Genomic DNA, 16984 nt, shown 5'->3' with positions numbered 1-16984 from the left:
CTGTAGGCTCACGACTCATTATATGAGAGGGTGTGGGAAAGATCAACATGGGGATCTTTATTTTAAGGGAAGAAGAATACTTCTCGGTTGCATGGCTCCTACACCAGCATATGGGTGAGAGGGGGGAGTGTAGGGACATTCAACAAGAAGGACATGGTAGTCATTTTGCATCCCCTTGTGTTTGGGTACAAGGGAACGTGACCAAGCACCACTCTTTTTAACTTATTTTAAAAAAAATAGAAAAGTTTTGTAAATATGATTAGATAATTTGGGAAGTAGTTTTCTATTAGAGAGTGTGACCTAAATCAGCACTCTTACTTGTCTATTTCTCTCCTCCTCAAAATAAGGAGGTAAGGTGTCTTTTCATATGGGGAGGAGAGAGATAGACTCATGGGAGTGCTAGCGCACGCCATACTCTTGGACTAAGTGCTTTTCCCATGTAATTTGCCTAAAACTTTTATCATGTTTGATAATTATATTTTTCAAATTTAATCTTTATTTTACTTTTTAAATCAAAGGGATATAGTTGTAAAGTAAAGTGCATTTTAGTAACCTTATTTGAAAGGTTTTGAAGTTAGTTACACAATCATATGAGGTAATGTTACAAAAGTTTTGACTTTAGTTTTTGATTTTATTCACTTTATTTCTTATTATTTCCCTTACAATTAGACAAAATTGTTAGATTTCATTCCTTATCTCAACCATATGATCAATCATCTAATTTTTTAAACAAATTTTCATCATTAAGATGAATATTAACCTTCAACTATTTCATTATTTTGCCTCTTAGAATAAAAAATGCTTGTTTTCTCTAACATTTGACAGTTTAATTTTATTGTGTGTGGACCATTTCACGCGTTGCTTCGCAATGGTCTAAAAGTAAGACCACAAAATAAACTCAAAAAAGCAAAAATCATAAGAAAAGTCTTGAAGCAAATGGTTTCCACTTCAAACCTTTGACAAAGTTAAAGCTAATTTTATTGTGTCGATCCGGACAATTTTAAAGCTAATTTTTTGTCATAACTCATTTGATAGCTTCAGGGGCTATGTGTTTGGGAATTTCCTTAGTTTGGTGGCTGTAACCACCTCTTGTTCTTCTATTACCTTCGGTGACAGGAGGTTTTGCGCCTTCTCTGTGTGTGGACAATTTCACATGTTGCTTTCAAATGGCCTAAAAATTAGGTCACAAGATAAGCTCAAAAAAATAAATTATGAGAAAGATCTTAAAGAAAATAGTTTACACTTTAAAGTTTCAATCACAATTATATTTGGACGTTTTCCTTGTTTCAATTACGGGAAAGAGATCGTTGCTTGGGCCTCTAAAACCTCAACATGCATGTTGATCAATGAGAGCGGACACATAAGTATCACTCTAGATGAGATTTTCACCTTTCCATGGGGCAGTATGGTACTTTTATGCATTTCTATGTCTAGACGCAGGAGTTACGTGGACTACGTGACCAGGTAACATTCTTTTTCACTTCATAAGTTCTTTTGAGTGGGGGGAAAAGAGGATTCTCTGAGCTAGTAGTATAGAGAAGAAACGCACACATGAGATGCGACAAAACAATGTCATACATTGGAGGGTAACGAAATCATTTCATGTGAGAAAAAGAAACTTGTGTTCTACCCAATCCAACGGCTCTCTGATAACCTTTCGCTTTAAAAAATATTGTCACATTAGTTTTGTCCCATGGCAAAATATTTTTAGAGCTGATCCACGTGGACTCTATACATTATAAGATGGGTCCACATGCAAGATTCGTCTGCTACTCGTGATCTTTTTTAGCACTCAACACCACTCCGGTGTTGTTACCCTCTTCAGTCCTCTAAGGATCTATAGACTGTGGTGGCGTGGGACCTACCACGTGGGGGTGGAGGTCTCACACTCTCACTGCCTCAGTTTCTGGTGCGTGTGACGTGTTTGGCTCTTTGGATGAAAGAAACGCGTTCACTCACATCAATAGTGGTGTGACTACTATCTCTGAGTCGTGTGGTCCGCGACACAGGACGTGTCGCTCAGGATTATTAGGGGATTAGGGCTGTAGGGGACCCGTCAATTAATGTCTCAACGCTATTTATTGGAAGAATTACCTTAATCTACTGGATAGCAAAAAGATTTATAAAATTAATAGATATAATTTATAGGGAAGTAATTTTATCTCTCTCCTTTTCATATAAAAAGGCATCTCTATCCCTTGTTTTAAGGAGGAGAGAGATAGATACATGAGAGTGCTGGCATAGGCTACACTCCCGTATAGAAAACTACTTCCCTAACACCTATTTAGTTATGAGAAATCCATTTCCTTCTTCTGCTTCTTTCCAGTGTGTTAGGCTTAAGATTCAGTCTCTGGAATAGTGTTTAATCTCCAAGGGAAAGATTCCTTCAATCTGTTTACTAGAATTTAGCTTTGATTTTCTCCAAAAAGGAATTAAGTTGGAATTGACGAGCAATTGAAGAAAGTTTCTCCTTTGCTTTAATATATATATATTTTAATATTTGGTGTAAAATTTTCTCTTTCAAACTTCTATCTTGGGATAATTCCGATCAATTCAATCATTGAATTTTGTGAGCTGTTTCTACGGTTTTGAGTGGTTGTTTCCCACACAGGGTAGGGCAGGAAGTACGGAACCTGACATTCCCCAAGAAACCACCGAGCCGTTGTTGCTCTTCCATTATCTTCTTCAGGTAGTTTGCCTTGGGCTTCGATTTGTAATTGTGGACCTGTCATGAATTTATTTAAGAAATATCAAGACTTCACACTGCCATGCCCGGAGGAGAGGAAGAAGAGAGAGAGAGAGAGAGAGAGAGAGAGAGCTCTGTTAGGGGTATTTTAGGGTGTTCATTAGATCTTTTTATTCGAATGGGACTTTGGTAAATCTTTTCAACGTCAAAACTTGTGATTGTAAAATATAAATTATACCTGCCAATTTGTAACTCTTTTTGCTATCTAGTAGATCTAAGCAATTCTCTTTACCAAAAAATGTACTTCTAAAAAATTGGGAGAGAGATTATTTGGGCAAGCAACATAGGAAATACATGGATTTGGGATTCGATATCGAGTTGGTCAATTCATATTAGTATCAGCTGTAGCCAATATTCAATATCAATACTTGGCCAATGTCAGACCGATGGTAAAAGAATTTGGGGAACAAAATAGAAAAAAGATATCAGAATCTGAGGGGGGGGGGAGCGGTGATCGATATCGGTGCTAATATAATGATTAAATCCTTGAGAAATGTGTCAATAAAGAGAGACAAAATTTCACGTGAGAGGCAAATAAGTCATTTTATATGAGAGAGAGAGTCCCCAAAAAATTTATGTTTGGCAAAACCAGAGGATACACTAAGTTTTGTTGTATGGAAGAGAAATTTGGAATAGTCAGAAATGTAGAAAAATCGCAAGGTTGACCATATGTCAAATTCTAAACTCAAATTGAATCATATACCCTCTTATCTATTGACAAATTCTCTTTTGGTTTTAATGTTTTTTCTTCTATTGGATTTTCAGAATTTTATTTTATCACTTGACAAGCTCCATTATGATGGAAACTTTGACATGTGAATAGAGAGACCTTGGAGTATATCGTATATCTATCCACAAAATTTCAATTCTATCGATATGTCACATGACAAATCTTTATGTTTGTCATGTTTAGAGACTTGCCAAACTAAAAAAGTTTTTTTTTTCAACCAAATACAATGTTATTCAAAATTTCTTTATATTTTGACTTTTGATTGTGCTTAGCTGCAAGAGAAATTAAAGGGATAGGAAATGAAAATTTTGAACTTAAAAAGAAACTAGTGTAATCATTATTCATTAAGGAGAAAGAACACTAACTGGGCACGTGCGGTGCACTGCTTCTACGTCTAGACACAGGGGCATACAAATGACCACTGCAACCCTGGGATTTTCTATCTTTTCATGGGAATGCAACGGTCATTTCGCGCGCCCCTATTTCTGGGCGCAGGGACAGTGCACCGCACGTGCCCAGGTAGCGTTCTCTTTCCCTTATATTATTAACTCCAAAGCATTTCATATTTGGTCATTAAATTTCACTTTACTTTTCATACAAATTCCTTGGATTTGAAAAGCAAAATAAAAATTACATCTAAAAAATATGGTAAAAAGAACTTTGCTTGGGAGTGTCACCTACGCCAACACTCCCATGAGTCTATCTCTCTCCTCCCTATATGAAAAGACATCTATACCCCCTAGTTTTGAGGAGGAGAGAGATAGACACATGGGAGTGTTGGTGTAGGCCACACTCCTGGATAGAAAACTACTTCCCAAAAAATATCATTATTAAATAAATGTGGTAAGAAATTCAAGTAATTTATATAATCATATGAATAATATATATAAATAATTCTTTTGTGTTTTCCTCGCTTGAGTTTATTCATTGCCAAAGATATAATAAGAAAAGCTAGCCTACCAAATGAATAAATAAAGTTATGCATTCATTTTCATTCAGACTCTATTTTTAGGCCCTCAATTAAAATATTAACTTGTACAAAAAAAAAAATATTAACTTCTACATATTTTTGTATTTGTTGCAATCATACCTTCATTTTAAGGAAGGGAATAGAAAGTTTTTCTTGTCCAACAAGTATGGAGAGTTCCTAGACTTGTAAAGTATCTGCCACATGGCAGATTGGAAGGAGCAAAAAATTGTATGGACAGATGAACTGAAGGTCCCTTGTTACATGTCAAGTTTGGGGAAACAAAGTTATGAAGAAAATCTAATGAAAAAATTAAATTTTTTTAAAAAGAAATGTATGGCAAAAAATACAAGGGGATATTTCAAGATATGGGAGGATATATGGTTGGATCTAAATTTGACATGTAAATTTAGATCATTTTCTGGAAATCCATATGGTCAAGATTATCATTTCATCCTTCCACATGACAAATTAAACATGGTGTAAATTTAGAGATACTCTCTAGTTTTGTTGGACTAGAAAAATTTTGCCTTATCAAACAATTCTTTAGTTATTTGAATCATATGTTACTTTATCAACATACTCACTTTAGCTCCAAATTATTGAAATGTTAAAAAAAATTTATAATTCTAAGGATTAGGGGGAGACCACCAAAAAACAAAAAAGTTACTTGAACAAAATTTACAAGTTAAGTCCCAACTAATAGTGCTAGTGACTAAAATTTTGCATGTCAAATGCTAGGGGTGCAAGTTTGGCCTTGTTGGTCTGAACTTAACTTGGCCCTGAGGGTGCGTTAGTGCTGGAAATTTCTAGCCTTGAGTCACGGTCGGGCCAGGCTAAGTTATAAATATACTTTAAATGGAACACACATTTTGTTTTATAATGTATTAAATATGAAGATAATAAGTGATATAATATATTTTATTCTAGTCCCTGGCCAGCTAAGTCCATGCATCCCGTTCCCCCTCCGTATGAATAGGGCCAATCAAGGTAAGCCCAGCCCTACCCTGAGGGTAGGTCAGGATTAGATTTTTCAGGCCTTGAATCAGGGTTGGGCCGGGCCTTGGCCAAACTAAGGAGACTCAGGGTTGGGCTGGGGTTTTAAAAAACCCGGCCCAACCCAACCCTGTTGCAGCCCTATCAAATGCCATTTGACCGTCTGATCTCAAAACATTTCTTCTGGTGCTTCTAATTATCCGAGTAGCTATTCTCTTTGGTGGATCCATCCAGTGGTAGAATGGTAAGTTAAAATGTGGTAGTTCAAATTTCTGATCTTTTAGGTATGACTTTTTGTTAGGAAAAAACTTCCAATTTAACCTTTGAAATGTTGGTTTCAACTTTCAAGTTACTAACGGGATCTACTCTCTAGCTTGCAGATCGTGCTATGATGGCAAACCATTATTATGATATATAATAACTTGGATCGAGTTTTCCTTAAGCCATGGTGAATGTAAATCCATTCACCATAAAGTTTCAGATGCGTATGGGAGGATATCAAGAGTGTATTTTGAAGAACATATTAAAATCTTATAATAGTTTGTGAACCCTAACTAGGAAGATATGATGAACCTTCAACATGTGGTGAAGAAAAACTTTCCCCTAATAGCTGCGTATGATTGTAAAGATTTATAACACAAACCTTTTGTAACATGGGTGGTTGGAACTTTGTTGTTCTTGTGGGCACTCTCTCTCTCTCTGTCGATCGACCTTAGTTGTGTTTTATCCCTTGTCTCATCCAAGGGCCCTAGCTGAATAATGTGCGAATATCCAAGAGCATAAACACGGGAAGATTCCATTATTTTCGTCCGCATATATGAGTCGCCTTTAAATCATGGACTTGGACTGGTCAGTGGTTGCTGTGCTAACTTTTCTGTGACTTAGATTTCTATCAACTTTTTTTTTTTTTTTTTGGGGGTGGGGTAATACAGTTCTACCAACTTGGTTTCAAGCTTTTAGCCAGTGGAAAAGAGGTAACAAGAAAGTGTCCAGTTTTTAGCCAGTGGAAAAGAGGTAACAAGAAAATAGGTACCCTGAAGAGAAGGGATGGCAACCTCTACATGAGAATGTTCATCAAGTATGGGAAGAAAAATTGGTTTGTCTGTGACGAAAATTTTTTTGCTGCTACAAGGCTAGCAGCCAAGGAAATGGAATAATTCACTTCCATTTGGATTTATAAATACCCTCCTAGGTTTTGGTATTTTCTAAAATACCCTTTAAGATCCCATTTCTTTGGCTACCAGTCTTGTAGCAAGAACATTCCTGCTACTAGTGGAGCTGTGAAATTTCATCCATCTGTGGTCATTAGAACTCGCTTAGGTTTGATGTAGCATGTCCAACAACCTCAGCTAAGCTTTCAAATTGATTTACTTTGTTTGAATAACTAGGCTTTAGACATATATGTAAGATATGCAGGTACCACAAGCCATTCCCAATATTTTGCTTTCAGCTTTCAAAGTCAAATGGTGCATGTTGATGAATTGATCATAGGATCCAAATGTTTCTAGATGAACAGATGGGCCAATCCATAAGGCATTTATAATTGGCCCACCTATTTGTACCACATAAATGGTCTGCTAGAAGTATGATAGGGGCTAAAATTTTGTAGGGAAGTAGATTCAAATGTCACTTACAAGCATGTCAAGTTTAAGCTCAATTGGAGTTGGTCAAGTGACAAAATAAATCTCCCAAAAATTCAGGACTATTAAGAAGGTGCTTAACAATAAATGAGAGGATATATGATTTGGCAAGTGACCAACCTAGACCATTCTATAGATATCTAATGGTCAAAATTGACACATCACCCATCCACATGGCACAACTAGGTGGGTCACCTATAGAGTCCTATAGATACTCTATAGACAATATCGTCCATGAAATCTTTTGCCAAAAGAGAACATCTGGAGTACAATTTTATTAAAATAGGAGTCCAAGAGTAATTGCATTAATTATCTCAGTTCAATCTTGATTCATGATAGAACAATTATCTATGTTGCTTATAGAGCATGATAGAAGAAGTGAAAAGGAGCTTCTAAACTGCTGTGACAGACATATATATTCTACTAATCTTATAGGATATGGAAGATGCTTATGCCATTCCTTTTTGGAAAAACCTTGAAGTCCAAAGGAGTGGTTAGGTACTAACACCACTTCATTTTAAATATTGCCCTTTCTTTATTTCTCTAAACTCTCTTCAAAGTTCAAATTAGGTAATAAATGAAGACCAAGTTGTCCTCTACCCACGGGTGAATATGATCCTATTCACTGCTAGGCGGGAGAGGGCATCTGGAGGATATTTTTGGGAATCCAATAGGGTTTGTGTCTTTTTTTTTTTTTTTGGTAAACAAGTCTTTATTTAGAATAAGGCATGCAAATCTCATGGCCGCAGTGAGAAACACAACTCATGCAACCATGGAGTGGAAAGGGGCTAATCAGTTGCGCATGTTAACGGCAAAGGCCTCCTAGTCAAGGAGTCAGCCACGCTGTTAATCTCCTGTGGAATAAAAAAGAAACAACAAGATACAAAAGAAGAAGAGAGGTGAATGATATTGTCCACCAGAGCTCGAATGTGCAACGGAGAAGTTCCTCCTCCATCCTTAATATATGTAATCAAATTCATATTGTCAAACCCTATCATAACCCGCTCAAATCCATTTGTAATCATCCCCATTATCGAAAGCTGAACTACAATAGCCTCACCAACTAAAATATCTGAAAAGGAAGATGGGCATGAGATAGCAATCAAAGGCAGACCATTGTGATCTCTACAAATAAATCCAACGCCTGACTTGTTTAAATTTGCAGAATAACTAGCATCACAGTTGCACTTCACATAATCTGTTGTAGGTGCTATCCATTGTTGAGGCAAAGCAACCATTGATGGAGGATAAGAAATAACATTAGATGGAATAGCATTAAATTCTTGGAAAGCCTTTATCGCTGCCGAAATCACTTCTGTAGGTTGCCATACCTTGCGTCCAAAAACCAAATCATTCCTTGATAACCATACGTGCCAACAAACAAAGCTACATAAAGTTATCAATGATCTGGATTCCTTCTTTCCCATATTGGAGAATAATTTCTAGGCTGAAATCCAATCTGAAAAATGCTGAGTATCAGTCAACAAATAGACAGAGCCAAGCGGACTACCAAACCACACCGCTCTAGCATATGAACAACCCAAGAGCATATGTGAAATTGTTTCACATTCACCACATAGAACACACAACAGATCAGTATGAACATTACGTCGTGTTAGAGCATCACCAGTCGCAAGGCCAGAGGCACAAGCACGCCATAAAAAGCGTTGAATCTTGGGTATATTTCTACAACTCCAGATTGTTAAAGATTATGTGACTAGTTGAAGTGGGAATTGATCCAGTGAATTGAACTAGTCTTGCAAGCTTGTTGATTTTAGAAGAAGCTGTAAGTTGTTGGTGTACAAGTGGATGATTCTAGAAGAAGCTACAAGTTGTTGGTGCACAAGTGGTGTACAAGTGGTTCAGTTAGTGTTACCTATACAAGTTGTAATCAGTTAGTAGCTCTGTTAGTTAGTTGCTGTATTGTTAGATTGGGTAGCTTATAAATAATTCTTGTAAGTCATTAGAGGGAATGAATGAAAATACAGATTTTTCTTCCTCTGTTTTACAGAATCTTCTTCTTCTACCTTCCTCCTAGGAGTTGAACTGCTGTTCAACTATTTTCTTCTTTTTCCCTATTCACATCACTGGTGCTTTCATTGAACTTCCATGGCGGACAGCACTAGAGCGCAGAGGACAGAAGACACCATTTGTTCTCTTCTTGAGTATGGTTAGAGCTCGTCTACCAATCATTAGATTGGCATAGAATCTGACGTGGAGGCTGGGAGTTGAGTGCAGCAAGATGGCCGCTCAACCCCAGGCCGTAGAGGATCCAAATCCATGGTATCGTATCACTTTATTTGTTGTAGCAATTTAGAAATACTGCAAATGGGGCGGCATAAGCCCAAAAGAAAATAATCCAACAACATTAATGGCCCATAGGCCCCATACCCTTTGACCTAGCAAATTCTCAGCCGCCCCACCCCTTAATTGTCATTTTGTAATCATACACAAATCCTCAAGGACCGGTTGATTTATGGGCCCTCACATCGTGTTATTGTTATTAGATCTGATTCCAAATTAGCTATTGACATTTTAAGAAGAAAAGTACGAGGTCCTTGGACAATGCAGCATTTGAGAAGTGTCATCTTTACATTTGATGGACAGGGTGCCATCGAATCTTTTTCACCATGTTTGACATGAGACGAATCAAGAAGCTGACTACATAGCTTATGGATTTAGGAATGGCTGAAAGTCTGAAACTGTCTTCTGTTCTTCGGAGTTCTGGAGGATTTGTGTATGATAACATATTGTAATTTTTCCTCATTTTCATTACATTAATTTAGTTTTTTTTTTTTAAAAAAAAACCATCCTCCCCTGTTCGGATACATCTTTTCGCAGGTCCGTATGGCATGCCCTGCATGTTTATGTATGATGTGCACGCATGTGTATGAGAGAGAGAGAGAGAGAGAGAGAGAGAGAGTAGAAATACATTTGTGTGCTAATTGATTAGTGATTTTCTTTACACCTAATGTTTCATGATATCTGCTGTCTACAATTTTTAAACTGGTGAATACCACTAAACCCTGCAAAAGCAGGTTCAAACAGTAGACAGGATGACCAAATTAATGATAGATTACATACCTACAGGGAGGGACAACAGAGATTTTCGTCATTAACCTTCTCCTGAATCAAACATACAAAACTCATACAAATATAAGCACCTTTTTTCTAATGGAAGGAGATGATCTTTGACCTTGTTTTAACTTACTTTCCTCAATGATGTAACTGCGTATAGGCACCAAAAAAATCTAGCCACAGGGTGCATATGATGAGTTCCAAATCAACAGTCATGGAAGTGATATGGACTCTCATACCATCAGGGATGTTGCATATTAGATCCTTCCATGTTATATCAGCAACTATGAATCTAGGGGACCATCAAATGACTGAGTTTTCCTCAAATTCCAGTGGAGGCCGTCATGTATGCTGTGCAAGAAATCACTGGTAGAATCTAATTGACATGCGGTCGGAACAGGCCAAGGTGCCATGCTGCAAACAAGTGCATCTCCGGGTGCCAGCTGTTTCCTGTCCTTGCCATCAAATGATGCCCATGTGTGTCCCCTACTGTTGAAAGGCACTTGCACTCGCAGTATTGCATACTCTGGTAGTATCAGAGGCCTAAATGATAAAGAATGTGGGCAGATTGGTGTAAAGAGGATGCCAGGAACCTGCAATAAGATAAAATTAGAAAGCCTTAGATGGTACGAATTAGATGGTTTTATTACTGCATATCAAGCTTGGTTAAAAAAATATATTATGAATTAAGAATTAATGAATTATGCTCCAGATTTTATAAATCCTCAACTTGAGTTTCATTGTAATCATAATGCTCCGACTATGATCACTACTATTTAATCAGAGAAGTGAATCTCGTCCACCGTTCCATTCTGTATGTTGGGGGATAGATCTATTAGAGCTATCTTTACTCGTTATCTGAACCTTCCCTTTCATACTTTGGATCTTTTGATTTTATCAAGAAGTTCATTTCCCAAGAAAATTATCATATCAGTAATCTCTAGCCTAGTTTGTCATTTACAACACTTATATTTCCAACGGAGGTCCTCATCTCTGATCTACTCTCTTTAGTCTCGTCACTTAACCATCAGAAAGGTCTTATCACACATTTACACTTGCAGTCTCTAATAATGTTTGTTCTTTTCTCTTTCTTTTTTTTTCTTTTTTTTCATTTTTTTTTTGGGGGGTGGTTGAAGGAAAAAAAAAAAAGAGATACAATAGCTAAACAGTAATCTAATATAACAGTAATCTAATATAATGATGACAATCAATAAAAATGTGTGCACATCTACATAAAAAGAAAAAAAAAACTAATATCTAGGATGCCAAACCATGTTCATTAAGTTTCTCAGGGACCAAAACCACAAACACATTCTGTCAGCAAGAAGCCCTAACCCACCTCCCAAACAAAAGGCTTATAACTTTGAACAAAAGTTAGAGAGTTGGGAAAGTTGATTGACTGGGGCAGAGACCTTTGATAAAACCTTCCACTGAAGTTATAGAGTTGGGAAAGTTGATTTATTGGGACAGAAAACTTTGGTAAAACCTTTGGCTTAAAAATTTGATAGGGGTTAGTTACATCAAGTTTTCTAGTATGTCTCTCTTGCGATGGTATTCAGCTTGAACCAATTTTACCAATCAAAAGAAGTTCAACAGCATATGATTTTTCTTGGCCCTTGCAAAGCTGGGAGTTTAATTGATGTCAATTCCTCTCTTGTGGAATCAACCTCTCCAATGACATTATTTTTAACTGCATATTGGGTCTTGTCTCATAAGAAATAGCAGCAGCAATGGTCACTGTTACAATTCATGAAGTGACTGAAACACAATTGAATACTAAACACTCTGTTGCCAGGAAACTTCTCATGAACTTATAGATTACTAGTACACCATAAATGAAAATAAGGGCAAGAAGATTCAGCATCATCATTATAGCATAAGGATTAAGGAGCAAGTGGCATAAAAAATAGCATGGCATTGCAGACCTGTTAATCTTAGATATGTCTCTCCCACAAAGTCAATTTCAGCATGAATCACATGCATACATTAACATGATTCAATGTCCTAACTTGAACCAGCAGACTTGAGAGACATATAAGGTCCAGAACAGAATAGACTGAACCCTAGGGTCAATTTCCAGGACTTTATGTTCATAGCTGAAAGCAATAACTAGAGATTGGTTCTCTATAGACTGCTTGATGTCAAAAGAAAGAAAAAAATTAATCTTGAAATGTTTGCGGATAATTTTCTCGAATAAAAATATATAAACAGTAGTGGTAATAACAACACTCAACAGCGATATGATAATGATGATAAGAAACAGATGGTGTCAGGACATGCCTGTGGATGGACCATAGATCCTCCAGCTGCCAAGGAATATGCCGTGCTTCCAGATGTTGTTGATAAGATCAATCCATCCCCTTGAACCGATGTCACAAAGGAGTTGTCGCAGTAGCACTCCAGGTTTGTGAGGAAGGATGAAATACCACGATCAATTGTAACCTCATTCAAGACAATAAAAGGTCCTTCTTTCTCTAGTTCATCTTTGGCTGAATCTCTGATAATATAGCACTGCAACCGGTGGCGTAATGTAATACTAATGGGTCCCTTTAGGATTGCATCCAGGTACTCTCTGTAGTGCTCACTTTCTGAAAACTATTAAAGATCACTTTTGTTTCATGTAGCCACAAGAACATTTCTCAAAAAAAACATAAAAAGAAAAGAGACACCATATGTGACTGAATAACCAACTTAAGCACGGTGAAATATCTTGACCAACCTAAATCTATGAACTGCAGGATTACTTATGGTTAGCTTTCTTTTTACTATCTCAGGGAAGTATGAAACAATTTAGTGGATAAGTGTCCAAATTAGGCTGTTTCTCAATTAGTTTCATAACAAGATGTGTTGGACCAAAACCAGTAGAACCTTAATTGAAGATTTTAATTGACATAGAAATGGATCGTGGGACCTCATCTTTTGCTGGAACCTTGCTGGTGAAACCTTAGGATTGCCTTTTCTTATCCTGTTAATTAATTTTTCCTCCTCAGCTCATGGCCTTCTTTCTGTTCTAATAAAATTGTATCATAAACTAGCAAAAGGGGGAAGGAAGAATGAGCAGCTAAAACCATGTCAAGCTTGTTGAGAGAACCAGATTTTTTTTTTGGTGATAAGTAGGCCCCAAGGAGAGTTAATTGTGAGGTTATGGTCCTTGACAACTGAGCTACCCCTTGGGGTAAACCAGGTTATATATATATATATATAAGCAAAACATGATTTGAGTGAATGGCTTGAATGATCAATGAGATTAGTCAAGCTCTCTATTTATAATAATAATAATAAAAGAGATTACAAAGAAACACTGTTCACGACACTGTTCACGTGAACAGTGTCACAGCCCAAATTACAATTCTACCCTTGTTCAAAAGTACATAAATAAAGCATAAATAAAATACCAAAAAGACCAGAATACCCCCACGGTATTCTGGTATACATTATTCAACAATATATATATATATATATAGGGAGACGGTTCTCAGAGCAAGCGACATAGAGAAGTGTGCGATAAAATGGTATCGTACATTAGAGGGCAGCAAGGACATTTCATCTGAGGAAGACAGATACACACAGCAATAGATTGCGAGAAGGAAAGAGAGGAAAAGAAGCAATGACATTGATCCTACCAATTGCTTCTCTCGAGATGGTAGTGAGGAAGGAAAATGCTTTTATTCGTTCTTCCAAACGAACAGACCTAGAAAGGTACTCACTTATAACAACCTCGTCTGCCCAGCCACTCTTTCAAAGCTAGCTGAAAGCGGTTTCTTCAAAAGCGTGAAAAGCAGCCAAGCAAACAGAGAGAAGCCCAACCTATGAGATGTGGTAAAATGGTATCGTACATTAGAGGGCAGCTAGGACAATTCATCTGAGGAAGAGAGAGACACACACACAGAAATGCTAGTGTACCCTACGCCAGCAGCTCAGAGAAGCCTCTCCCTATATATGTATATCAATTATTCCTGTGCAGAAGCTGTCTCTTTAGTGCAATACAAGTACAAAACCAAGAAATCAAAATCTACATCAGTTTCATCTTTATAATATCCTTATCTAGTTATCCCAAAGTTGACTATACAGAACCTGCCTGCAAATACCACAGTTTCTGGATTATCCACTTGCAAGCTTAGAGAAGAGAAACAAGAATCTAAAAGAAAGAATATCAAGATATAATAACATAGGAACTTCCCAATTAGAAAAGTTCAGTCATTGAAATGCATTTAATGTGAAAGCAATCAACGGAATATAATATTTTCAAATTAAATATATGTATGTATGTATGCCAGACCAAGAAATTTACATTTTCCATGAGTTAATTCCCAAATATAATTCATTTTGATTTTTGACTGGAGTAACATAGTTTTTAACAAGATGGAGGATACGAAATGGAGTCATAAAGCCTAAAGATCCAAGAGAAAATGGGACAACAGGAGGAACTGGTCCTTTGAACATTGACGCTGCCTGCAAACACAAGTAAACCTTTAAGTTCTATTCATGGTTTATTTAAGAAAGAAAATCCAGAAACAAACAAGGATAAATAAATATTCAGCTTGCAATATTACTAATATAGCGATGAAAAAGCTCCGCACATGAGAAAATCTATATAGATGAAATACCACTGTGTGGATGAATTGAAGCTCTATTGCCTTGTCAATTTGAACAGTAAAAGAAGTGAATTGAATCTTAAGCTCTACACCCATTAAGATCAGCCTAATCATCTACGTAATGGCACAATCTAAAGTTATACTCATACTTGTCACGGCGTCTAGGCGACCCAAGGCTTTGGAGAGGGTCCAAAATCAAGGTGACCAAGGCGTCCGCCTAGGCAACCAAGTCGATCAAGGCACCTGGACCCCTAGGCGATACCTTGACAACTATCTTATACTGTTCTTTTTAAGGAAGCATTAATTAAAAACACCAGCTGTCCATGATATGCTTTTGCTGTTAGGTCTACATATGCCAGAGGAACAGGATCCCTTAATGCTATGTAATTGGCTTGTTCAAGTGGTTTAGATGGAAATGAGGCATATGCCATCAGGTTCTCCTAAGGATATAAGGATTGGTATGTAATTTGAATTGGTCCTGGGAAATACTGATCACTCTGGATCAGACAATCTCAACTCAACTCAGACTTATCCCAACTAAATAGGATCAGCTTCATGGATCCTCTTTCTCCAATCAACTCTATTCAAAGTCTTACTTTTTTTTGGGTGAATAATTAATTCATTACCAAAGAAAAGAAGAACAACAGCCCTCAAATAAGAGGGGAAAAGAAAAACAAAACAGGGGGCAAAAGCCAAAGGACTCAAACAGAAGAACCCACAGCTAGGAGGGAGATAGAGGGGAGACCCCAGGAGACAACAATGAGCCTGTTCCTTGGGGTGTCCTTACAAGAGGAGGGAGCAACCGAACTGAGTTTTAGTCCATATTCAAAGTCTTACTTGTTACTAGTCCTAAGCTATGCATGTCTTCCCTCACCAATTCTCCTAGAGTCATTTTAGGTGTACCTAAGGTTTAAAGTATCGGTTAGTATCATATCATATTGGCCGATTATCAGTATTGGTCAGTATCAATACTACTAACTAATATGATACAGTTTTTTATTAAAGAAGAGTGTGTTGTACCGTATTGATCAATACACACCGATACTTACCCATACTTAAGAGAAGTATCAACAGAACCCATTTCACCTTCAAAACAGAGTCTGTTCTCACTGTGGTACCTGAGTTTCCAAAATTTGAAGCACAATTGCACAATCGATCTCTCTTTCATTTCTTGGACTTGGGGCTTTGAATCATTCATAAAAAAACGATTCAAAATCTACAATCAAACTGATGTTTGGATGATTGAAGCTAAACATCGCGCAAGACATGTAAGTTGAAAAAACTCGGATTTTTGTCGTAAATCTTTGTTTTTACTTTTGTTTTTTGCTAGGTTTGAGTAGATTTAGGTAAAACAAACTAAAACATTGATCAAAAATGAATTATTGCATCAATTTGTTCATAGATTTCTGAAATTTCTCATTAAGTCGAAAAGTGTTTTACCTGGAAAAAAAATTTTGCTTTTTTTGCAAAATACAATTGATATTAGACTTATAATATTTTTTAGAAAATAAAAAATTCTGAAAATAATTGAAAAAAGGGGGATAATTGATTGAAATTGGTTCAATATAGTTTGAGAACTACATGTAATGAATGATAGTGATTACCACCTCTGATTGTGAACCAACTCGAAACTCCTTTGTACTAGACTATTAGTATATGCAAGGTTTAAAGTATCGGTATTGGGTATCGTATCGGAAGGCTGATTTTAAGATATGTATCATATCGTATCGGAGAGATGCAAGATAAGCTAGAGATACATATGGAAATGGTCAAGAAACTTTTATGGAAATGCTTAAGATATATGTAAAATACAGTTTTGAAGCATAAAACACTATAAATAAGTAACATGTAAAATATATTATGTATAAAATGGAGAACAAAGTACGACGAGACAAGTGCATTCAATTGATTACGTATAAAGGATGAGGTTTCTTACACGCAACAATACCATTTTTTTTAGGTATCCTATCGGTACCTTAATGATACGATTCTTGTCGGTGAGTATCAACGGATACAGTAGGATACCTAAAACCATGAGTATATGTAAGAAACCTCATCTTTTATACAATTTCAATTGAATGCACTAGTCTCGTGATACGTTGTTCTTCATTTTATACATGATTCATGTTATATATTGCTTATTTATATTGTTTTATGCTAAAAAAATGTGTTTCCATGAGTATCTTGACCTTATCCATGCGTTTCTTGCATCACTCCAATATGATATGTCCC

General features: G+C 36.6%; 2 protein-coding genes across 2 annotated transcripts in view; both read right to left on the bottom strand.

Moving 5' to 3' along the window:
* Positions 1-7867: 7867 nt before the first annotated feature.
* Positions 7868-8506, bottom strand: LOC122643182. The gene has a single exon (XM_043836832.1). The coding sequence runs from the start codon at positions 8504-8506 to the stop codon at positions 7868-7870; it is 639 nt and encodes a 212-aa protein (XP_043692767.1).
* Positions 8507-10005: 1499 nt separating this feature from the next.
* LOC122642926 (putative NAD kinase 3) overlaps positions 10006-16984 on the bottom strand; it is a 34490-nt gene continuing 27511 nt past the window's right edge. The window contains exons 9-11 of the mRNA XM_043836541.1: positions 14531-14609; positions 12438-12745; positions 10006-10750 (exon numbers count right to left, since the gene is read on the bottom strand). Coding sequence (XP_043692476.1) covers positions 10442-10750; positions 12438-12745; positions 14531-14609 — 696 coding nt within the window. The 3' untranslated portion in view covers positions 10006-10441. The remainder of the gene's footprint in view (positions 10751-12437; positions 12746-14530; positions 14610-16984) is intronic.

Source organism: Telopea speciosissima, chromosome 10 (assembly GCF_018873765.1).
Source record: "Telopea speciosissima isolate NSW1024214 ecotype Mountain lineage chromosome 10, Tspe_v1, whole genome shotgun sequence".
Lineage (NCBI taxonomy): Eukaryota > Viridiplantae > Streptophyta > Magnoliopsida > Proteales > Proteaceae > Telopea > Telopea speciosissima.
The sequence above is the reverse complement of the archived record's forward strand: the minus strand, read 5'-3'. Positions and strand labels throughout refer to the sequence as shown.

Bases quoted from the DNA above. Each gene is read 5' to 3' on its own strand.
- LOC122643182 (XM_043836832.1), bottom strand. From the start codon at position 8,506: ATGGGAAAGAAGGAATCCAGATCATTGATAACTTTATGTAGCTTTGTT.